General features: G+C 44.9%; 1 protein-coding gene across 1 annotated transcript in view; it reads left to right on the top strand.

Moving 5' to 3' along the window:
• The first annotated feature begins 6,985 nt into the window (after positions 1 to 6,985).
• The window catches only part of KCNIP4 (potassium voltage-gated channel interacting protein 4), a 542,821-nt gene continuing 524,282 nt past the window's right edge, over positions 6,986 to 25,524 (top strand). Inside the window, exon 1 of the mRNA XM_075858647.1 lies at positions 6,986 to 7,392. Within this exon, the coding sequence (XP_075714762.1) occupies positions 7,293 to 7,392 (100 nt within the window). The 5' untranslated portion in view covers positions 6,986 to 7,292. The remainder of the gene's footprint in view (positions 7,393 to 25,524) is intronic.

The following is a 25,524-nucleotide window of genomic DNA, read 5'->3' as shown; positions in this document are numbered from 1 at the left end:
TAACCGAAAGACATGACATCAGGCATTCACTACCCCATTTGGTGAGATCCCCAGTATTCCAATCAAACGTGGGATTATGCAGCTGCAACCAGGGAAGACCTAATACCAGATCGGACGATAATCCCTGCATCACCAGTACAGAGCACTGCTCCAAATGCATGGAGCCAACAAGGAGTTCAAAAACAGGAGTATGCTGAGTAAAATAACCATTAGCAAGAGGAGTGGAGTCGATACCTACTACCGGGATAGGATAAGGCAAATCAATAAAAGGCATTTTTAGAGACATAGCAAATTCCACAGACATGATATTAGCAGATGAGTCAGAATCCACAAAGGCACTGCCAGTGGCAGACCGGCCAGCAAACGAGACCTGAAAGGGAAGCAAAATTTTATTGCATTTCATATTAACGGGAAATACCTGTGCGCCCAAGTGACCTCCCCGATGATCACTTTGGCGCGGAAGTTTTCCGGCTGTTTATTCTTGCGCCTGGGACAGGTGTTCAGTAGATGCTTGTCGTCCCCACAATAGAAGCAGAGACCATTCTTCCTGCGAAACTCTCTACTTTGTCGAGGGGACATGGAGGCCCCGAGTTGCATAGGTACCTCCGAGTCCTCCGTGGAAGAGCGAGGAGATGGGACCTCGGGGGGAATCACAGGGAAGTCAGAGGGGAACACATTGAAACGTTCAAGCTGACATTCCCTGAGACGTCGGTCAAGTCGTACTGCTAGGGCCATAACCTGGTCTAGGGAGTCAGAAGAGGGGTAGCTAACCAGCAGATCCTTCAGGGCGTCAGATAATCCTAACCTAAACTGGCAACTTAGGGCCGGGTCGTTCCACCAAGAAGCTACGCACCACTTTCTAAAATAAGAACAGTATTCCTCAACAGGTCTCCTACCCTGACGTAAGGTCACCAGCTGACTCTCGGCTAAGGCAGTCCTGTCAGTCTCGTCGTAAATGAGTCCGAGGGCAGAGAAAAAATGATCAACGGAGGAAAGTTCTGGGGCGTCAGGAGCCAAGGAGAAGGCCCACTCTTGGGGCCCTTCCTGGAGTCGTGATATAATGATACCTACCCGCTGGTTCTCGGAACCTGAGGAGTGAGGTTTTAGGCGGAAATAAAGTCTGCAACTCTCCCGGAAGGAGAGAAAAGTCGTACGGTGCCCTGAGAACCGGTCAGGTAACTTGAGGTCGGGTTCTAGAGGTGAGGTGAGGGGTACTACTAAGGCAGCGTCACCCTTGTTGACCCTCTGAGCCAGGGCCTGGACCTGTAGGGAGAGGCCCTGCATCTGCTGGGTCAGGGTCTCAAGGGGGTCCATGATAGCGTCAGCGTAGGAGAAATGGTAGACTAGGTATGGGCTTGTTATTATGTAATGGCAGGAAGGAGGTGAAGGGAACAAGTGAGCCCTAATCTACCCACCGCCCTGTCCCTGCCTACTTGCAACGACCCGCCCTAGGCGACGGGGTACAACTTGGTGGCGGTCCCTACGCTGTCTAAGTGCAAGGGAGAACAAACAGGGAACACGCAAGGGAAGGGGCAGTAGCCCACGGAACGCCGCGAGGAAACGGAGCGGTGAATGAGTCAGTCAGGATCAGGATGTAGTGGAGTATACCAACGAGAGCACGGAGCAGGAAGCAAGCCAGGGGCAAAGCGAAGCAGGATAAGCGGAACTGAAGCAAGGCAGAAGCACGGCAGAAGCAGGCTGGAGCAAGGCAGCAGTGGGGCCAGGAATCCAAGAAGAATAACAAGCACTGAGGAAGAGAACACGGCAGGTATAAATGGACAGGGGGCGGAGCTAACTCCGACTGACCAGGCCGCGATAGGCTCTCCCACTCCTGAGCCTGCCACCCTGGTTGGTGGGAGCCGGTGTCAGTCTAAGAGGTCTGGCCTCAGGTGTCGACTGATTAATCCCGGGAGTATACACAGACGTAGTACCTGGCAGATCCTTTACAATCGTACTTTAAATGGTGCCAATAGAAACTACAACTCCTCCCGCAAAAAAATAAGCCCTCACACCACTCTATTGACAGAAAAATAAAAAAGTTATGGCACATAGAAGGCGGGGAGTGAAAAACGACAAAAGCAAAAAATGGCTTCGTCCCGAAGGGGTTAAAGTGTAACTAAACTTCTGACATGTCATAGTCGCTGAGTCGCTTCATTTCTAATCGCCTTTTCTCGGAAAGCCAATGTAACGTGTACGGTCCCATAGACTTTCTGTTGAGTCCGTACTCCGTTGCATCGGCTTTCCGAGAAAAGATCAGAAACCAAGCGGCTCAGCACTCACCTAAGCGCTTCTGTTGCTTCGTTTTAGCGATCGTGGGGGTCTCGGTGCTCAGAGCCTCACTGATCAAAACTTCTGATATGTCACTATGAAATGTCAGAAGTTTTTTGAAAGTTTAGTTAAACTTTAAGAAAAGTGCTATAATTGTCACCTCATTTGAGACCATGTAACATAAAAGTTCTGCTTCACTCAATACTCTTTTCCCATTTGAAGTAATAAGAGCATTAGTCTAACTGACGGAAGACAGGCTGTAACTTACTTAGTCCCTGCAGGTGGCCTACTGGAGATCTATTCTTACTCTGCATGGAACCAGCACATTGTCTGATCTAACCGGTCAATGACATTCAGTACTCTATTATTTTAATTCATACTTCTACAAGAAATGTAGGCAATTATTTATTTGAAAGGGCGACCTCTCCTCCAAAATAGGGTTAAATGCTGCTTAGTTATAATAATTCACTCATAATTTTCAGATTTTGATGGTGCATCAGCCTGTGGAGAATGCTCAGTTTATATTACTTTAGGCTGTTGAAGTTCTTACAGGCTCTCACATTATCTTTGTCTTTTCAGTCACTCAAAAGAGGCAGCTGGCAAACTACCAAGACTATAGTCACAAAATAACTTTCCAACAACTCTAGAGTGTGAACCCTACATGAGGATTTCAGTCATTTTAAAGATCATCTGTCATCAAAGGGCTGATTTAATTTTGTTTCCACATATTTATACAATTTGCCATTTTTCGAATGTTATGTTAAATATATCTTGTGCTATGTAAGTAATGTTCGGCTAAACTTACACTGTGATTTCCCTGAGTCTCATCTGTTTGTTTCACCATTGTCTTTACCTCTTGGAACACAAAATTGATCAGCTTTCTCTTCTTACTGGCAGCTGACTGGTCTGTCATGTGTGCACACATTCATTTCTTAGCAACAGTAGACGTGATTGGTCAAAACCCTCTCTGAACAAGTCTACAAGCTCCACCCTATAGATTCAGAGATAGATAAACCTCTTAGATGTGTTCATTCATAATGAAAAGTCCAACAGGACACTAAAAAGTAAAAACAATGTTTCTAAAAGTAACACCATTTAACTCACAAGTGAATGTACCCTACGGAAAAAAACATTAATTGAAAATCCTTTTAAAATTAGTAACACACGTTTCGTAAAGCTTCAAGGTTCCCTTTTGTTTTTTTACTTCTTCATTCACAAGGGGTTTTGGGAGGTGGGGGTGGGAAGTGATGAGGAATTATTGCTTGTAAAGATGATACTTGTTTGCCTTTTTGCAAGTACTTAAAGGCGTTGTCCCACAAAACACATGTATCCCCTATCCACAGGATAGGGGATACACGTGTGATCGCTGGGGGTCCGACCTCTGGGGCCCCCAGCGGTAAGGAGAATGGGGGATTGAAAGTCCCCTGAAGTGCACCATGAGATGCACTTCTGTGCATGCGTAACCGGCGCTCCATTCATTTCTATGGAGCTGCTGGACACAGACCCTGGAAGTACCATGATCCTCAGGGAGCACTTCGGGGAACTTTCGGTCCCCCATTCTCCTTATCACTGGGGGTCTCAGCGGTCGGACCCCCAACAATCACACATGTATACATGCGTTTTGTGGGACAACCCCTTTAAATAAAATAACATAAAAAATTTAAAAAGTAAAAAAAGGGGGCTTCCCAGCTGGCTGATCAGCTGTTATCCCTGTGTGGAGCTGCAGGTGGACTCATATTTACAATTTAACATACATGGTGCCCATTCTTTACAACAGATATTCATATGCCCCAACGATTTTCATATGCCCCACACCTTTATGATGTCCATATGCCCCACACCTCTATGATGTCCATATGCCCCATACCTCTATGATGTCCATATTCCCCACACCCCTATGATGTCCATATGCCTCACACCTCTATGACGTCCATATTCCCCACACCCCTATGATGTCCATATGCCTCACACCTCTATGATGTCCATATTCCCCACACCTCTATGATGTCCATATTCCCCACACTTCTATGATGTCCATATTCTATTACTTCACACACTTAGAATAACTACATTTTCAAAATCACTGTTTCTCTCTCCTTTACAGTTCCCTATAGCATATTTTGCAACCATTTGACTTTGGTGCCAATTACGAAAACCAGGGCCGGCTCCAGGTTTATGTGGGACCTTGGGCGACACGGACTTCGTGGGCCCCTTTGCAGGGGAGCTCACGGCGGCAGTAAAATGCCAGAAATCTTCATTTTGTGTCCCCATATAGATGTTAGGCCCTGTTTATGCCCCCATATAGAAGTAATGCCCTCTGTAGATAGTGCCACACAGCCCCCTCCTCCCAGGTAGTGCCACACAACTCCTGACATCACTGTCTATGTCCCGGGCAGAGCACTATTAGCACTCTGCCTGGGAGTGGCGTAGCTAAAGGCTGATGGGCCCTGGTGCAAGAGGCCCCCCTACCCCTGCCCAATACCACCAGACTCCTGCGCACGCCTATGCCCAGCTGCCTTACTTGACAGACCCTATGAATGCCCACACAGTAAAATGCCCCCCATAGCTGCCCCCCACACAGTATAATGCCCCCATAGCTGCCCCCACACCGTGTAAAGCCCCCATATCTGCCCCCACATAGTATAATGCTCCCCGTAGCTGCCCCCACACAGTATAATGCCCCCATAGCTGCCCCTGCACAGTATAATGCCCTCCATAGCTGACCACCACAGTATAATTCCCCCAATAGCTGCTCCCACAGTATAAATTCACCACACAGTATACTGCCCCCCATATCTGCCCCATAACGTATAATGCCCCCATAGCTGCACCATACAGTATAATGCCCCCCATAGCTGCACCATACAGTGTAATGCCCCCATAGCTGCACCATACAGTATACTGTCCCCCATAGCTACACGATACAGTATAATGTCCCCCATAGCTGCACCATACAGTATAATGTCCCTCATAGCTGCACCATACAGTGAAATGTCCCCCATAGCTGCACCATACAGTATAATGTCCCCCATAACTGCACCATACAGTATAATGTCCCACATAGCTGCACCATACAGTATAATATCCCCATAGCTGCACCATACAGTATAATATCCCCATAGCCCTCCCATACAGTATAATGCCCCCATATGTACCTAATAGAAAATTAATAACATAATTGCTTATCTACCCCCGTTCCCACGACGTGTGGAGTTTCCTTCTCCTCTGAACTGTGATGTGAGTGACTCGTCGCAGACAGGCGCGATGTAGTGACGTCAGTACATCGCACCTGCCTATGCCAAGCTGCTCACGGCACAGTGAATGCTGGTGAAATGTTAAAGGATTCAACCCAACTTGCGGACACAGGCTCAGTTGTAGTCGGGACCAGTGCGGTCAGGCTGGGACACTGCTCTGGTCCAGGCATCACTGTCCATATATGGACAGCGATGTCAGGGGCTTTCCCAAAGACTGAGTCCCAAAGCAGAGCTGCTAGCACTCTGCTTGGGACTCCTCCCCTTCTTACATCACTGTCCATATATGGACAGTGATGCCTTAGTGACGGCAGCGTCAGCACCCGGTGGCCGAGTGGGCCCCCGCCCAAGTGGAGTGGGCCCTGGCACTTGCCCGGGTTTGCCGGGTGCTGACGCCGGCCCTGACGGAAACGACAAAAATTCCTCCAAAATGATGCTCACTTTACCAAGTTTCTACATGCACTATATAACACATTCTTATTAAAGGTGGTTTTGGGGTTAGTTATAGTATTTCTGTAATAGTCCTGGTGAGTTAGAGGCCTGAAGTGGTTATGTGGTTATTACCTAATATGTTTTGGTGGTTTAGGGGGGTGAGTCGTCAATTGGAAATTTCCATGGGTGATTTATGGGATATCTCATATCATTTGGAGTTCTAGAGTGTTTTAGTGGTTAAGAAATAACAATATAATAATATGATCATCTTTATGTGCTGAAGGATGGTGCCAGAGTTGATCATAGTAGTCTAGAAGAGCCTACCTATAATTTCATTTTAATTACCCATAATTACCTATAGGGGTCAGAGCTCTCTTTTTCTGATACTGAGCTCCAAATTCTAATCTTTCTTTCACTCAGCCAGTTAAATGATTAAATTCTGTCTGGCTGCAGCCACCATCAGAGGGAGCTCTTTTCATAGTCCTTATACAGTTATAATTGAACTTAATCATAAATCAGTTTCAGAGAGTTCCCCTTATTGGTAACAGAAAGAATTTAATTAGTTAAATGAATGGAGGGCTCATAAGAAGCCCCGCCAAGTTTGCCTCTGATCAGCAATCTAGTACACATAGCTTGTAATATTGTTACATGTTTCTTTCAAGAAAGGAACAAAATTGGAACATTTCCATGCCTAGCAGAACCTCCAATTTAATTTTAGCACCTGGCATCTAGACGGAGCATCACCCAGGTCACAACGGCTTGTTTCTAAAGAAAGTCATTGTCAGTCAGTGCATTTAACCATTGCGCTACAAGCAGAGCTTTACCTACATAAGTATCAATTCTAGATTTTCTTTTAGATGTTAGATGTAGTTACCAAGGGAACTGCCAATCCACAACACTTCCAACCATAACACAAGCGAATGAAGAAAGGGGAAAAAAATCCCAGGTGTTTTGCCGTCAGTCCGTACGTGTCACTTTTTAGCGAGGACGTTTGCTTGCGTGACCTCCTGGGTCTTTGGGTGATCGTCACTTTCTTTAATGCATGGCTGTCTTTCTGTGTAAGAGTGATAACAAGCATACGGGTAAATCCTGACAGGCCTGAGTTTATCCGTCTGCCACTTCTGGCCTCTGCTAGCATAGACAGGTGGCATTGTATTCACAGACACACTCCCTCTCGCTCTCTCCCTCGCTTTCTCTCCCTCGCTCTCTCGCTCTCTCTCCCTCGCTGCCTTCCACTGACTGCCAGTAGTCTTCTTAATGTAGTTTAATGGCTTGACAAAGAAAGCCAGTGAGCAGAGCTGTGATCTAGCTGGCTGTGGTCAGACCATGACCTAGCTCGCCATGAACTTGGAAGGTCTTGAAATGATAGCTGTTCTAATCGTCATTGTTCTCTTTGTGAAATTATTGGAACAGTTTGGGTTCATTGAAGCAGGTGTAGAAGGTAAGGGAGTGATTTATTCTGTAACTTTCTTACGTTTTTCTATGTTGCTGCTCATCTTTTATGACTCGACAAAGTTTTCTGTAGTTTGTGCCTTTTGTTTTCTTTTTTGCCTTTTTAAATGCTCATGTAGCAGAGTTCAGTTTGACAGATGTAGAAGTATTGAGTTTGTCATATGGCACAATTTAAAATAAAGGACATTACCTTAGAGAGTTGTCACCCTCTTTAGCAATGTAGCCTCCAAGAGTTAAAAGGCTAATTCTGTTCCGCTTCATATGTATTTATTTATGCACCTTCTTAATAGTGTATAGTATTTACCGGAGTATTAATACGCAGAACGCTGCAGCAGGTGCAGCACAATATTAATGTACTCTATTAGAAGGGGATGTAATTGGTTTGTATAATGTAATGACTGAAGACACCACGCATGCTCAAAAATAAAGTATCTATTCTACAAACACATGCAGATGAGTTGTATCCATGTCTTTTATTACCTGCATCCTATATGATAATGATCTTCAGTTGGAATTTAATTTGGTTCATACTGATGTAGCAGACAGGAGTTTGTCACATGTAACACTGAGTTTGTAATTTGGTTTCTCACACTGTGTTAGTTGTAGCTTTTCAGGTAAATCTGGTGAGCTTTCTTAACTCGTAGAGTTATCACCATCCACATTTAAACAGTTAAATCATTATTTCAGCTCTGCTACATCTGCATGTTTAGGAATTGCTGCTTTCATGTTACTATGTTTTGATGTTACACTTCCAGATTAGAAAAATCTCATCTAAAGATTTTGTTTTTATAAATGCCAGGGGCACAAGTGACAGCGTAATCTCAGTGTAAGATAAAAGCTGTTTTCTCCTTCATTAGTCGGTTGAGTTCACCGTGTGATCACGTAACATTTTATCAGTCGTGTCGCTTCATTATTGCTGCTTTTGAACAATACCTGTGGAAGTTGTTTCATCACTAAGGTGGACGTGTCCCCGAGAAGTAACACAACCTTCCCTGTTTTCATTGCACTGATAATTGCTCAGGGAACGTCCCTCTTTGGATTTTTTTTTTATACTTTATGTGATGGGAACGTTTATTTTTATCTGATTCACGTCTTGTTTTACATTGACTGATCTTTTAAGTAAACAGCAATTAGTGTGAATTCATATATAAAGTGTATACTTTATAAGCAGATTAAACTACAATTCAGAAATGCATGGGTTAAGCCATTTAGGATGCTTTCAATATTTCTTAAACCGTGACATGATTAATGAATGAAGATAATACTTTTTTAGTATTAGGGCATATGGACATGAAAGAGGGGGTCTCCTGCTCCCAATATCCAGTCTCTCGGCTTTGGGAAACAGAAAATTAATATTGCAATTCTTATATATATATATATATATATATATATATATATATATATATATATATATATATATCTTCATTGGAGGTTGGGTAAATATATTGATCAATGATTTTTTTTAAGCGGTGGACCATCTGGCACTGATTTATGTGGTTATGCTGATTCTACATTTTGAAAGCGGAATTGTTAAGATTAGAAAAAAGTTTATTTTTTTTTCTAGATACATCACCACTCTTGTGAATGGGATGAGCCGGGTATTGTAGCTCAGACTCTTTCAAGTAAATGGGACCAAGTTTCAATACCTGTGACATACATGATGCTGCACAATTCACAGTCTGCAGCCTCTCCTGTGCCTTAGGTCTGCATCAAAGGCTTTTCATCATCCTGCTAACAATTTGGAATGATCTATATGTGTTCACCATTGCCTTTGCTTAAATTTAGTTAAGAACTCCCATTTCTTATGAAACCATTTCTATACAATATCGTGACATGCTAGCAAAACCCTTGACAGGCCACAACCCACATCACAGCTACTGAGTGGCCAAACATGGACACATATAACATAAACATCTCGTGACAGAGTATCGCAAAATCATGTTGTTTTTTTTTAAAGCTGGTCTTCTCATGCCACACATCTTAGGATATGTTGAGATGGAACAGTACGGTAAGGTAGAACACATCTGTATATAACTAAAGATTTTGATAGATGGGATCAGGGCCGCCATGAGGAATTTCTGGGCCCCATACAGTGAAGTTGTCTGGGCCCTCCTCCATTACCGGGTTTGGGCAACGGAAAGTGTGGCGCTCACGTTTGTACGTTATACACATTAACTGTAAAGGATCTGCCAGACACAACTTCTATGTCGACGCCCATAGGTAATCAGTCTGCACCTGCTTCTATGTCTGTGAGACTGACTCCATCTTCCACCACCCAGGATGGCAGGCTTAGAAGTGGGAGAGCCTATCACAGCCTGGCCAGACGGAGCTAGCTCCCGCCCTCTGTCTATTTATACCTGCCTTTCCTGTTCCTCCTTTGCTTGTGATTCTTCTCTGTTGGTTTCCTGGCCCTGCTGCAGCTTCTTGAACTACTGATCCTCTGCTTGTGATTGACCTTGGCTTTACTGACCATTCTTCTGCTCTGCGTTTTTGTACCTCGCTCATCTCCTGGTTTGACTCGGCACGTTAACCTCGCTTGTTGCTCATGGTGTTCCCGTGGGCAACTTCCCCATTTCCCTGGCTTCTTTGTACCCTTGTCTGTTTGTCTGTCGTGCACCTATTGAGTGTAGGGACCATCGGCCAGTTGTACCCCGTCGCCTAGGGCGGGTCGTTGCAAGTAGGCAGGGACTGAGTGGCGGGTAGATTAGGGCTCACATGTCTGTTTCCCTACCCAGACATTACATTAACTGATTTTGGTGCTGATGTCAATTACAGTGAATGAAACCATGGAGCAGTCAGTGACCGGTTAATGTTCTGCATTTTGTTCTATTTAGCCAACACTTCTCTCACTGTATGGCATAAAGTGGGATACGTCGCCCGGGGAATGGCCCTGGGGAAAATCCTGAAGTCAATGTCCATAAATAGACAGTGTTGTCAGGAGCTTTCCAGGGCTGGAGCCCCCGGGAAGAGTTTCTACTAGCGCTCTGCCCAGGGACTCTGGCGCTGATCCTGATGTCCATGCACGTAAAGTGACGTCAGAAGCTTCGCAAAGCCTGAGTCCACGGCCATAGAGTCGGCAACGCTCTTGACAGGTATTCCGGCCCTGGAGAAACCCCTGACGTCACTTTACATATATGGACAGTGATGTCAGGAGCTTTCCCAGGGACAAAGTCTACGGGCAGAGCACTTGTGATGTTCTGTCTGGGAACTGCAGCTTCTTGAAGCTCCTGATGTCACTGTCCATATAGTAATGTCAGGAGCGATATATGTTTTTTTGTGGGATCTCTCAGGATGGTATAGCAAAGTCTACTGCACTATTCCATCCTCCAAAAATAAGGTATACCGAAGTCTACCAGCCTGACGTAGGCTAAGAGGATGTAATGGAGACCTATGAATTATCGTTTACGTTGATTATAGTGTACGTTAGGAGATTTTATCTATGATAAACATAAGGCAACAACACGATGTGAAGGGAGCCTTAAAAGAAGGGGAAGCACTTGCGGGGATATAAGGAGCACTAACAATCTTACATTGCCATTACCATTGCCATTGGAATACTGTTCCCGGTGCCATACTGAAAACATGGCAGTATTCACGCTATGTTGCTAGGAGCCCGACTCCCTGAACTGTGGTCGGTCCGGTAAATATGGTCGATACACGATCCATATAAAACGGACAGAGCACGGCCATCTGAATAAGGCCATTGTCTATTTACACAGTGCGGTCAAATCCCATTTTTTGCAAAATCGGGGCAAAAACTTGATTTTACCACACTTTGCCTATAGCCTAACAGCACTGTTTTATCATGTTTTGCACCCTTTTTTTATGTAATTTTCGTAATCGCGGCACAAATCACATGGTTTTGCCGCAATTTTTTAAGAAAAATGCTAATTTTCGTGATTAAGAAAATCGCAGCAAAAAAACGCTAGGGAATCAATTTTTTTTTACGTACTGTTCTTTATATTATCTTCAAGTGGGGTCAGGAGGGATGTGTAGAAGAATGGAAAGGGGGGAATCACTCAACAGTCTGCAGGTCCAGTTGGCTGTGTAGAGAAGCTACGCGGAGCTTCTGCTTCCATGCTGCATCTTCCCCTTCCCCCTTAGTCCTCTCAGGGCCCCAGCATTAGTTACTTCAGAGTAAAGAACGGCCCCCAATACATTGCCTGGTCCATTCCTTTCTCCAAGTAACTAACGCTGGGGCCCTCATTCAAATGTGTAAAGTAGTTGAGAAGGGGACGGTCCATTTTTTTCACAATTGTGGCCAGTCCCCTGATGACAGTACCAGCGGTACTGCCCTGATGGCGTCCCTGGATGCGATCTCGCCACATGTCCCTATGTAACACCTAGGTAAGGCATCATGGGACATGAAATTGGCAGAGCTACTTCCTGCAGAATGTGATTTCTACAGTTAAAGGCAATGTGCACCTAAAAAAGTTTTTTGTTTTTTTAAAATAAAAATGTGTATCAGTGTGTTTGGTGCAACTTTCTTAATTACTTCTTATTAAAACATATTTTTACTTTTTGAGATACTGCTGCTTTGTATGCTGTATACATAGTAGCTGTATCTTGCGCTGAAACCTGTATCTGTCAGGTCTGCAGGACTATAGGGTTCAGTGTCAGTGGGATCGAGCGGTTACCGATCACATCTATATTCATAACTTATATGTGATCGATAACAGGTGGATCCGACCCGCTGTCACTGAACTCGTCAGTGCCGCTCACCTGACGGATTCGGGTCTCAGAGCAAGATACAGCTGAGATGGTGCCCCCTCACCAATGATTGTCATATGCTGTGTATACAGGCATATACAAAGTGGCATTTAGTCATTGGTAAAGGGGTGGGAGTAGGAAAGGTGTGGAAAGCCCTCTCCTCATGAATAAAGCAGACTGATAACTATGAGTCCGTTTTGTTCTGTCTAACTAGCTATTAACCAAACGGCACATCATTTTTTTTTTTACTGTTTGGTATAATAGCCTAGCGGACCCGTCATTAAAATATGCTGGCCTTAAGTAGGGCAACATATTGTGAGGACACATCCTCTGTAATGACTCCATAGACTCATTGTGCAGACATCGACATCTCAGCTCAGGGACCAAATGGAAACATAAAATGACCTACAAAGTTGAAGTACTCTCCTAGCTAAAGTGAATTAGACATACTCTTAACTCCTTTTAAAGTGGAATTGTCCTTTAAAATGTTTTCTTATGGTGTTTCACAATGAGTGTGGGAATGTACTGTCTTAAGTTTTCAGGTGATGACGAGGCCCACAATTAAGGGTTAAATACATGGTTTTATTCTCTTAAACATAAAAGACAATAACGGTCTAATGTATTGGTAATGAACATTGCTCACTGATTTGTGCTGTAAGATCTAAGTTGTCCTTTTAAAACACTTGTCTTCCCTTTCATTTTCTGTTTTAACTCTGCTTAGTGCACAAAATATAAAGGTTTGATTTGCTTTATACCATGTAGCATCACATTAATAGTTTGTTTTATAAGGCTATGTTCACACAGAGTATTTTGACGAGTTTTTTGACGCGGAAACCGCGTCGCAAAACTCGGCAAAAACGGCCCGAAAATGCCTCCCATTGATTTCAATGGGAGGCGTCGGCTTTTTTTTCTCGCGAGCAGTAAAACTGCCTCGCGGGAAAAAGAAGCGACATGCCCTATCTTCGGGAGTTTCCGCCTCTGACCTCCCATTGACTTCAATGGGAGGCAGAGAGAGCGTATTTCGCTGTGTTTTATGCCCGCGGCGGTCAACGAAATTTTGAGGCAGATATTCCTCCTGCAAAATACTCCGTGTGAACATAGCCTAAGGCTGCATAAAATAATATTGTATACATGATATATAAAATATTTTTCCATAATATAGGAGCAAAACATCAATGAGTAATATATAAAGCAAATATGTCTAGGCTTATGTACATAACACTTAAAGAAGCATGCTAGGTTTTTTGGGGGGACATTTAATGCTGACTAACTAGCAATATTCTAGCAGTGTCATTTGTTTCTTCCCAGCTAATTTACATTCGTCAATTTTCAAACCCCTTCCCTCTTTGGCCACTTTTGGCCTTCCTGACCGAGCCTCATTTTTCAAATCTGACATGTTTCACTTTATGTGGTAATAACTTCAGAATGCTTTTATCTATCCAAGCGATTCTGAGATTGTTTTCTCTTGACACATTGGACTTTATGTTACTGCCAAAATTTGCTCGATAGATTCAGTATTTAATTGTGTAAAACACCAAAATTTGGCGAAAATTACGAAAATAAGCATTTTTCTAAATTTAATTTGCTAATTAACGTCCTCCATATGTCTACTTTAGAATGGCATTATTTTATTTTTCTAGGACGTTACAAGGCTTAGAACTTTAGCAGCAATTTCTCCCATTTTCATGAAAATTTCAAAAGGCTATTTTTACAGGGGCCAGTTCAGTTGTAAAGTGGCTTTGGGGGGCCTTATATTACAAACCCCCAATAAGTTACTCCATTTTAAAAACTTCACCCATCATAGTATTCAGACGTTTCACAGGAATTAAAGCAATGCAGAGGTGAAATTTACAATTTTTTTTTTATTTTTTGCAGAAATTCATTTTTAATCCATTTTTTTTTTTGCAACACAGAAGGTTTTACCAGAGAAGCAAAGGCCTCAGAAGCAAAGCAGCACCTAGAGGATTTTAGGGGCCTTCTTTTTATTACAATTTAGGCACCATTTTTAGGTTTGAAGGGCTCTTAGGATATGTGCACACGATAACTGGCTTTTACGTCTGAAATTACAGACCATTTTCAGGAGAAAACAGCTCCGTCGTTTCAGACGTAAATGCTCCTCCACACGTTTTGCGAGGCGTCATTGACGCCCGTAATCTTGAGCTGTTCTTCATTGAATTCAATGAAAAACGGCTCAAATTACGTTTCAAAGAAGTGTCCTGCACTTCTTTGACAAGGCAGTCATTTTACGCGTCGTCGTTTGACAGCTGTCAAACGACGATGCGTAAATGACAGGTCGTCGGCACAGTACGTCGGCAAACCCATTCAAATGAATGGGCAGATGTTTACCGACGTATTGGAGCCGTATTTTCAGACGTAAAACGAGGCATAATACGCCTCGTTTACGTCTGAAAATAGGTCGTGTGAATCCTGCCTAACGGTGCCAAAACAGTGTAAATCCCTCAAAAGTGACCCAATTTAGGAAACTACACACCTCAAGGAAATTATCTAGGGGTATAGAGAGCATTTTGACCCCACAGGTTTATTGCAGAAATTATTGGAAGTAGGCCGTAAAAATGAAAATCTAAATTTTTTCAAAGAAAATGTAGGTTTAGATAGAATTTTTTTTAAAAATCCACAAGGACTAAAAGAGAAAAAACACCACATAATTTGTAAAGCGACATTTGGCTTTTGGAGCTCAAATTTAGCAGGAATGGTTTGCAGAGGCCATGTCATATTTGCAAAGCCCCTGAGGGGACAAAACAATGAAAACGCCCAAAAAATTACTCCATTTAGGAGACTACACCCCTTGAGGAATTCATCTAGGGGAGTAGTGAGCATTTTGACCCCACAGGTGTTTCATAAAATTTATTAGGATTGGGCAGTGAAATTAAAAAACAATCCCTTCTCTTCAATAAGAAGTAGATTTAGCTCAACATTTTTAATTTTCTCAACAAATAAAGGAAAAAAAGAACCCCAACATTTGTAAAGCAATTTCTCCAGAGTACGACATTACCCCATATGTGGTCACAGGGCCGGAGTCAGCACCCTGCTCCGGGACTTCATCTCTGGGGAAGCCCCTGACATCACTGTCCACAGTGGCCTAGCTATAGGGGTCGCAGCGGTCGCAATTGCGACCGGGTCCCGAAGCCAGAGGGACCCGCCGCCCCTAACACCATATCAATAAAAAGTTACTATAGTAACTGGGACCGCGGACCCTTGTTATTATAGTAACTGACAGTACTCACCCGCCTGGTGCCAGAGTGCAGCGGAGGTCCTCACATCACAGCACCGTGCGCTGCGCACAACATCCTGACCCTGGATAGAGTTAGAACCTCCGCTGCGGCTGAAGAGGAGGGTAAGTTTAATATCCCTGTCTGCTGAAGATGATAGGTCAGGGTCTGACTCCCGGGACTCTGCCAATCAGCTCGTACGAGAGCTGCTTCCCCTTCATTTCCCTCACTTGCTCACACTGTGAGTCATCCGACACGGATTGACAGTGTGAGCAAGTGACCGGAATGAAGGGGAAGCAGCTCTCGTACGAGGATAGGCCATCAATGTTTAGGGACTGGACAACCCCTTTAAGCCTACGATGTAGCAGGCATAGAGGGCCCATGAGACAGGGTCACAGATTGTGTGATGCTGTATGTTCGGCCCTGTATCTAAGCCAATCACATGGTAGGCTTAGATACAGGGCCCATGTGTGATCCTGTCTGATGGGACCTGCATATAAGCCTACCACATGGTAGGCTTATATACAGGGCCCCAGCAGACAGTAATCTTATACTGTATAAGATTACTGTCTGCTGGTGCCCTGTATCTAAGCATCTTACATAACCACATGGTAAGCTTAGATACAGGGCCCATATGTGATACTGTCTGTTGGACCCTGTAACTAAGCCTACCACATGGTAGGCTTAGATACAAGGCTCCAGCAGACAGTAATCTTATACTGTATAAGATTACTGTCTGCTGGGGCCCTGTATCTAAGCATCTTACATAGCCACATGGTAAGCTTAGATACAGGGCGCATATGTGATACTGTCTGTTGGACCTTGTATCTAAGCCTACCACATGGTCGTTGGACTACGTCAGATTCAAGGACTACCTCCATGACGGCTTCATTTACCATTTTATTGAGATTAAAAAAAACGCTGCCATTGAAGTAGTACTCAAATCCGACATAGTCTAAAGACCGAACCTGTAAAATAACAAACACACAAAAATAATTAGTAACACATAAAAAAGCAAAACAATTATTATTCTTACCTTTCCTGGGTCCAGCACTAGAGCCGCAATGTCAGCGAGCTGGGCCCTATATCTAATCCTATCATGTGTGATACTGTCTGCTGAGCCACTGTATCTAATCCAATCCATAGTTTATAGCAGGGGTCTCAAACTCGGCCGGGTAAGTGGGCCGCATATAGAAAAAATGGGAAGTTGACGGGCCGCATTACTTTCAAATTTGATACAATACAAAATTATTGTTAATCAATTAGTTATTTGAACTACTATAATACTATATTACTATAATAATAATAATACTACATTACTATAATAATACCGCTAGGTTTAAAATTTGAGCTATTTCTCCACGTGCTTATTTCAACAATCCAGCTTTCCAGTTTAAGTGTCGCTAAATGCAGATGCTGCCGCAGAGTCCACCGTAGATGCTGCCGCAGAGTCCTCCGTAGATGCTGCCGCAGTGCCCTCCGTAGATGCTGCCGCAGAGTCCTCCGTGGATGCTGCCGCAGAGTCCTCCGTAGATGCTGCCACAGAGTCCTCCGTAGATGCTGCCGCAGAGTCCTCCGTAGATGCTGCCGCAGTGCCCTCCGTAGATGCTGCCGCAGTGCCCTCCGTAGATGCTGCCGCAGTGCCCTCCGTAGATGCTGCCGCAGTGCCCTCCGTTGATGCTGCCGCAGTGCCCTCCGTTGATGCTGCCGCAGTGCCCCCCGTTGATGCTGCCGCAGTGCCCTCCATTAATGCTGCCGCAGTGCCCTCCGTTGATGCTGCCTCAGTGCCCTCCGTTGATGCTGCCACAGTGCCCTCCGCAGATGCTGCCACAGTGCCGTCAGGGGCTTGCCCAGAGCTGGAGTTTCGGAGCAGAGCCTCTTCTGGCACTCTGCCTGGGATTCCAGCTCTGCTCCTGACATCACTGTCCATATATGGACAGAGATGTCAGGGGCAACCCCAGAGCTGGAGTCCCGGGAAGAGCGCTAGTAGGCTCTTCCTGGGACTCCAGCTGTGCACCTGACATCACTGGGACTCCTGCTCTGGGGAAGCCCCTGACATCATTGTCGATGTATGGACAGCGATGTCAGAGGCTTCCCCAGAGTCCCGGAGCAGAGCCGATAATAGCGCTCTGCCCGGGACTCCGGCTCTGGGGAAGCCCCGGACATCGCTGTTCATATGTGGACAGCGATGTCAGGGAATTCTACAGAGTCCCGGTGCAGAGCCTGTACTAGCGCTCTGCCCGGGACTCCGGCTCTGGGGAAGCCCCAGACATCGCTGCTCATATGTGGACAGCGATGTCAGGGAATTCCACAGAGTCCCGGAGCAGAGCCTGTACTAGCGCTCTGCCCAGGACTCCGGCTCTGGGGAAGCCCCAGACATCGCTGTTCATATGTGGACAGCGATGTCAGGGAATTCCACAGAGTCCCGGAGCAGAGCCGATACTAGCGCTCTGCCCGGGACTCCGCTCTGGGGAGGACCCTGCCACAGCTGTCCATATATGGGCAGCTATGTCAGGGAATTCCGCAGCGTCCCGGAGCAGAGCCGATACTAGCGCTCTGCCCGGGACTCCGCTCTGGGGAAGACCCTGACACAGCTGTCCATATATGGACAACGATGTCTGGGAATTCCAAAGTCTCGGAGCAGAGCCGATACTAGCGGCTCTGTGTCCCGCGGGCCTCAGATGACAGCCCCAGGGGCCGCATGCGTGCTTGAGACCCCTGGTTTATAGGGTCATAGTGCTATAGATATGCTGTCTCCTATACACACACACACACACACATACACTTACACACACACACACACACATATTTTCTTGGGGAGGACATGTGTATTGGGGCTATTTCCCCTGACAATTTAAGACCTTAGTGATGCCCCTGGCTGTTTGTTGGGTCACTTAAGAGACCCAGCGATGCAGCTAAAAGCTGCGGGCTGTCGCCCATGAGAAGTTTGGGGGGGGGGGCAATAAGAACTTTTGCATCGAGGCCCATGAGCCTTTAGCTACGCCCCTGACTGTCCATATATGGACAGTGATGTCAGAGGGAGAGAAGGAGTCCCAGGCAGAGCGTTACAATCGGCTCTGCTCTGAAACTCCATCTCTGGGGAAGCCCCTGACATCCCTGTCCATATATGGACAGTGATGTCAGGAGGAGAGAAGGAGTCCCAGGCAGAGCGTTAGCGGCACTGCTCCGGGACTCTGTCTCTGGGGAAGCCCCTGACAATGTCCATATATGGACAGTGATGTCAGAGGGAGAGGAGTCCCAGGCAGAGCGCTAGCGGCTCTGTTCCGGGAATCTGTCTCTGGGTAAGAACCTGACATCACTGTCCATATATGGAGAGTGATGTCAGAGGGAGAGAAGGAGTCCCAGGCAGAGCGCTACAAGAGGCTTTGCTCCGGGACTCCATCTCTGGGAAAGCCCCTGACATCAGTGTCCATATATGGACAGTGTTGTCAAGAGCAGAGCCATCTCCCAGGCAGAGTGCTACTAGCACTCTGCCCGGGACTTTGGCTCTGGGGTTACCCCTGACATCACCAGCCGTATATGGACAGTGACGTCTGGGGTTTCTCCTGAAGCGGAATCCCCAGATGCTCTGGCTCTGGCTGAAGATTCCACTCCTAGAGGGAACCCCAAATTGCTACCTATAGGGAGGAGGCTGTGTGGTACTACCAGGGAGGGTGGCTGTGTGGCACTACCTGGGAGGAAGGGGCTATGTGGCACTACCTGGGAGAGGGGGCTGTGTGGCACTACCTGGGAGGTGGGGGCTGTGTGTCACTACCTGGTAGGGGGATTGTGTGGCACTAACTGGTAGAGGGGCTGTGTGGCACTACCAGGGAGGGGGATGTTTGGCACTCCCCGGGTTGGGAGCTATGTGGCACTAACTACAGGGGGCACTAAATTTATGGGGGTGTAAACTTGGGGCCTCATTTCTATATCGGGGCATAAACAGGGCCTAACGTCTATATGGGGGCACAAGGTGACGTTTTCTGCCATTTTACTGCCGCCGTGAGTTCCCCTGAAAAGTCTGGCCTACTAAGCCTGTGTCGCCCACAGGCCCACATAAATCTGGAGCCGGCCCTGTGTGGTCATAAACTGCTGTTTGGACACACGGCAGGGCTCAGAAGGGAAGGAGCAGCATTTGGCTTTTGGAGTTCAGATTTTGCTGGATTGGTTTCTGGTCGCTATGTCGCATTTGCAAAGCCTCTGTGGGACCAAAACAGTGGAAACCCCCCAGAAGTGACCACGTTTTGGAAACTACACCCCTCAAGATATTAGTGAGCATGTTAACCCCACAGGTGTTTTGAAGAAATTAGTGTGCACTCGATGTTGCAAAGTGAAAATGGGATTTTTTTCCATAGATATGCCAATATGTGGTGCCCAGCTTGTGCCACCATAACAAGACAGCTCTCTAATTATTATGCTGTGTTTCCCGGTTTTAGAAACACCCTACATGTGTCCCTAATCTTTTGCCTGGACAATTGACAGGGCTCAGGAGTGAAAGAGTACCATGTAAAATTGATTCCTAATTTGGCGATTTACAAAGTGTTGGCTCACAATTGCAGAGACTCTGATGTGAAATAATAAAAGAAACCCCTGAGAAGTGACCCCATTTTGGAAACTGCACCCCTCAAGGCATTTATTTAGGGGTGTAGTGAGCATTTTCACTCTACAGGACTTTTTCATAGATGATTGTGCTGAGGATGGTGCAAAGTAAAAATTTTCATTTTTCCCTACATATGCCATTTCAGTTGCAAATATGTAGTGCCCAGCTCATGCCACTGGAGACACACATCACAAAAATTGTTAAAAGGCTTCTCTCGGGTATGGCAATGCCATATATGTGGAAGTAAACTGCTGTTTGGGCACGCTGTAGGGTTAAGAGGGAAGGGAGCACCATTTGGCTTTTGGAGCGTGGATTTGCTTGGTAGTAGTTTTGTTTGAGTATTGCTGCTGTTTCCGTTTATAATGTGGGGGTACATGTAAGCTGGGTAGAGTACATCAGGGGCGTAGTCAGGTGGTATAATAATTGGGTTAAAAAAACCAGTAAAATAATCCATAGATGTGTGTTACGCTGTGACACAATCCTTTCTGCACAGGCCAGTGTCGCTCTGATAAATGTCCTTCGTTATCCCCCTTTTGGTCCACACTCTGCACCTTTGGAGTTTGCAGTTTGGGAAATTTTGGTGGGAAGTGTTGTCCTGGCATAATACGGGCACCCTCGCTTCCAGCGGATATGTTTGGGCCCTCCCCTTCCTGATTCCCTAATTTTAGTGCCTTGTTAATTCGCCTCTTGAAACAGAAGAAATGTTCCCCTCGGGCCTGCACAACTGCATATTTTTTATTTCCTGACTTATGGAAGCCTTAACTAATTTTATTTTTTCATAAACGTAGTGCTATGAGGGCTGTTTTTCTGCGGGACGAGCTGCAGTTATTATTGGTACCATTTTGGGGTACATGCGACTTTTTGATCACTTTTTATCCTATTTTTTGGGATGCAAGGTGACCAAAAAACTGCAATTCTGGCATAGTTTTTTAAAAAAATTTTATACTGTGTTCACCATGCCTTTCTAAACTACATGTTAACTTTATTCTGCGGGTCCGTACGATTCCGGCCATACCAACTTTATAGCGTTTTTTTAAAATAACTTTTGTGAAAAGAATGTATGTTTTCTGTCGCCAAGTTGTGAGAACCATAACGTTTTCATTTTTGTTTTTTTTGCGAGACGAGCTATAGTTTATATAGCTTCCATTTTTGGATACATACAACTTTTTGATCACTTTTATTCCAATATTTGTAGGGCAAAGTGATCAAAAAAACTGAAATTCTGGCATAGTTTTTTATGGGTTTCTTTTACGCGTGGAATAAATAACATAATATTTTTATAGTTCAGGCTGTTACGGACGTGGTGATACCAAATATATAATTTTTTTACACTTTTTTTTTACACTTCTTTTCAAGTCCCACTATTGCACTTTAAGGTACAACTGTCATTCACTGACAGCAAACCGATTATGCTTCGCCTCAGTGCAGGGCCTAATCGGCTTCCGTAATGGCAGAGCAGGAGGCCATTGTTAGGTCTCCTGTTGCCATAGCAGAAGTCGGCAGCCCTGATTGCATGGCAGGGCTGCCGATCTGCTAGCAACCTCTAAGATGCTGCGATCGCTTTAGATCACTGCATATAATGGGGTTAATGGCAGGGATCGGAGCTAGCTCTGGTTCCTGCAATTACAGGTGATTGTCAGCTGTAACATACAGCTGACATCCACCGCTGATGACGCCGGCCCAGCTCCTGAGCCCGCACCATCTCGCCGTCGGCTACGGAAGCCTTTCAGGTTCCGCCTCTAAGCGGGGCCTCGAACGCTTCCATGCTGGGCAGACCGGGAGGCCAGTATTAGGCCTCTGGTTGTCATTGCAGCCACCGGAACCCCTGCAATTTTATTGCTGGGGTGCCGATGAGCTGCAAACAACTTAAATGCAGCGTTTGCTTTTGACCGCTGCATTTAAGGGGTTAATGGCAGGGATCGGAGCTTATTTCGGTCCCCGCCATTACAGCCGGATGTCAAGTGTAATACACAATGATCTCAAAAATGCTGAAATAGAGGCCATGCAATAGTCGGCCGTTATCCAAAAATGTGTTAAAAACATATTCTACTAACAGCAATATATGCTACCAAAATTGACTTGTCTTGGGAGCACCCAGCATACCATGTATAAAAATACAAGTTGCAACCACCTTCATGCAACTTTGCATCAAACAGTAATTATAAGCAAAAATTGTATGATAATTTAACTTTGTGAGTAAAATGCTTAAACAGACTCCTTATGGAAAAATATTGTACTATGTAAATAACTGTAAGATGTGAGGATACATACCAAACATGTATACATTCATAGATTTGCTTGTTAAAGAAACATCAAAACGGCAGCAATGCACCAGCCAATATTTGCATTCAAATTAAATTGGTGTATAAAGGTATAGAATTTTACATCCCCTATACAAACTTTAAGGCTGTGGCGTCGCGGTCAAATCATGTTTTTTTTGCTGCGTTTTTTTTTTTTTAAAACTCAGTTACTCCAAATTGCAAAAATTGTGGCGTTTAAGGCCATGCACACATACACAATTTTGATGCCATTTTTTTCCGTTTTTGGCTATTTTTTTTTTTTTTAGCCACACCCAAAAATGAATCTAAAAGTAAAGACTGGCATAAAGAAAAGACTGATGCATCCTTTTTCATTTGTGTCCACTCCTATGCTTGGCTTAAAAACTCAGCCAAAAACTACCATACGGAGATGTAGACTTTGCTGCAGGAAATACCCAGGTCGCGCAGTTGTTGTGACGGGCAGGTGGAGCAAACACAAGCAAAAAGGGTTGAATGATTTAGTCACTAGGAGTAGTACTACAAGTGTCAGACGTACAGACAAAAGCCCAGAAAAAAAAAAATCAGGTGTAGTACTTCAAGTTCCAGAAGTGGCATCCAAAGAGCAATGCAGGAGCGTGTAGTTAGGGATAGTCAGAAGTCAGCAACAGTCAGTTTGTTCCAGGCAGACAAGCCAGAGGATTAGGCAGAAGCATTAACAGGAATGGATCAAAAGTCGGGATCAAAACCAAGTAGAGTTCATCCGAACTAAATGGAGCGCGCTCCATACTGAGTGGCTGTCGGCTGTATTTTACAACTTCGATTCCGACTGTTTAATCACTTAGATGCTGCGGTCAATAGCAACTGCGGCATCTAAGTCGTTAAACTGAGAGGGCAACCCCCTACGACTGCCCATCGCCCCCCTCCTGCAACGCGATTGCAGTGTGCCCATGGTTGTTATGGCAGCCTGGGGGCCTAATGAAGGTCCCAAGGTCTGCCCTCTTTGCCTCAGGGCTTCATAGGAGACTGTAAAAGTCTGTTAGAATGGACAGTGATGCCAGGTGCTCCTCCAGGAGCGGAATCCCCAGCCACAGTGTGGCCAATGCTCTGGCTGGGGATTCCGCTCCTACAGGGAGCCCCAATGGCGCTGTCTACAGGGGGGTAGCACTATGTACAGGGGCGGTAGTGCTATCTGCAAGGGGGGTGTGGCATGTTCTATATGGGCACTGTGGCACTATATGGGCACTATCTACAGGGAACACTGTGTGGCAGTATCTACATGGGCACTGAGGCACTATCTATGTGGACACTGGCACTTTATATGTGGGTACTGGCACTAGGGACAGCTAAGGGGGCATTATACTGTATGGGACAGCTAAGGCAGCATTATACTGTATGGTGGCAGCTAAATAAGCATTATACTGTATTGAGGCAGCTAAGGGGTCATTATACTGTATGGGGGCAGCTATAGGGGCATTATACTGTAAAAGTGAAGCTGTGGGGGCATTATACTGTATGGGGCAGCTACGGGGCATTATACGGTATGGGGCAGCTTTGGGGGCATTGTACTGCATGGGGGTATCTGTGTGGGCATTATACTGTATGTGGGAATTTGTGTAGGCATTATACTGTATGAGGGCAGCTATGAGGGCATTATACTGTATGGAGGCAGGGCAGCTATGGGGACGTTATACTGTATGGAGGCAGGGCATCTATGGGGGCATTATTCTGTATAGGGGGAGTTATGAGACATTATACTGTATGAGGTCATGTGTGTGGACATTATACTGTATGGGGGCACCTGTATTGACTTTATACTGAATGAGGGCATCTATGGGGGCATTATACTGTATGGGGCAGCTATGGGGGCATTATACTCTGCGGGTAGTTATTTAAGGGCATTATACTGTGGGGAAGGACTATGGGAGCATGATACTATGTGGGCTGAACCGGGTGTGTATGGGTGAGGATTGGGAAGCGTTAGAGGCGTGGCTTAAAAGGAAAAAAAATGTGTCCCTCTTTACGAAAGTTGAGAGGTATGGGCAAAGAGTGGAGCACATTGATGATTCACATAGAGCACCCAGCACTGATTGTCCAGACCACAAAGTATTCCGATTACCTGAAATTGCACGTCCCATCTAATCAAAGTTTCTACCTATATTAAGTATATACAGAGATTAATATGCTACCAATCTGCTTAATGCTAATTAATGGACATTGAAAGAGGCCAGGCACAAACCTCTGTCCATATGATGCATGGATGCAGATAATGGGCTCACTTTGAGCGTTATTTTGCAGTTTACACGTAGATGTAATCTACATACATGGTTGAGAAACTTTACAAACACCTTCTATTACTTATCATATACTGAATTACATATTATAGCTCATTCTGATCTATAGCTACATGCACCTTTACAGGTTGATAAACTCACATCTCCCTGCAACACCTGCTTATACAGTGTCTGCTGATTTGTACAGTGGGAGGTATAATCTTTTCATTAAACACTGTACACTAAACTGATATACACAAAAATCTAAATCTCTCAGAATGCAGTGCAATATTATAAATGCTCAGCTAAACTATGAAGGGGGTGTCTGCCCACAGCAACCAGCTGAATTGTGAATTCTGTAAGACACTAAATAACTCAGGATGAGTGTAAAATAAGAAAAGCAAAGTATTTGTAAAGTTGCTCAATTATTTTTGTAAATGATATCAGGATGTAAAGCCTAAAATAGGGCATGAAGGTGAATGTGTGCTGTAACGTACCTTTTGTCAAATCATTTTGTTATTTTGTATGATTTGGCCATATGTGACTTTCTGCAGGTTGTAAGGAACTAGGTGGTGAGTGCAGAGACTACCGGAGGTGTTAATGAATATGCTGGGCATAGTAATTAAATAAAGAAAATTGAAGTACACTTAATGATGGCCTAAGTATGCAGCGTACATCCACACCTGCTGCCCTATGTGATTATATCATAGCTGCGCTGGCAATGTTCTGCGTTTTCTGAGTGTCAGCCAGGCTGCCATGCTCAGCTTATGTGAAAGTGGATGTCCGGCAAAAATGATTTATACATGAATACAATAAGCACAAACTGGTCCGAAAACGTAACTTTTAGAAGAGGGCTTTATGATGAATTTGGTCAACCATTAGATGCGATACAATTGTTATTAAAAAGTACCTAACCTTTTAGGTGACATTTCAGAATAAGATGTCATATGTGTGTACATGAGGAATAACACTATTTGTGAGTTGGATTCTCCATTATTTAGCAGTTTTCCCCTCTGCAGGCTCTATTTTTTTAAATTCTCCGTTTTCTTTGAG

Source organism: Rhinoderma darwinii, chromosome 1 (assembly GCF_050947455.1).
Source record: "Rhinoderma darwinii isolate aRhiDar2 chromosome 1, aRhiDar2.hap1, whole genome shotgun sequence".
NCBI classification, from domain to species: Eukaryota; Metazoa; Chordata; class Amphibia; order Anura; family Rhinodermatidae; genus Rhinoderma; species Rhinoderma darwinii.
The sequence above is the reverse complement of the archived record's forward strand: the minus strand, read 5'-3'. Positions and strand labels throughout refer to the sequence as shown.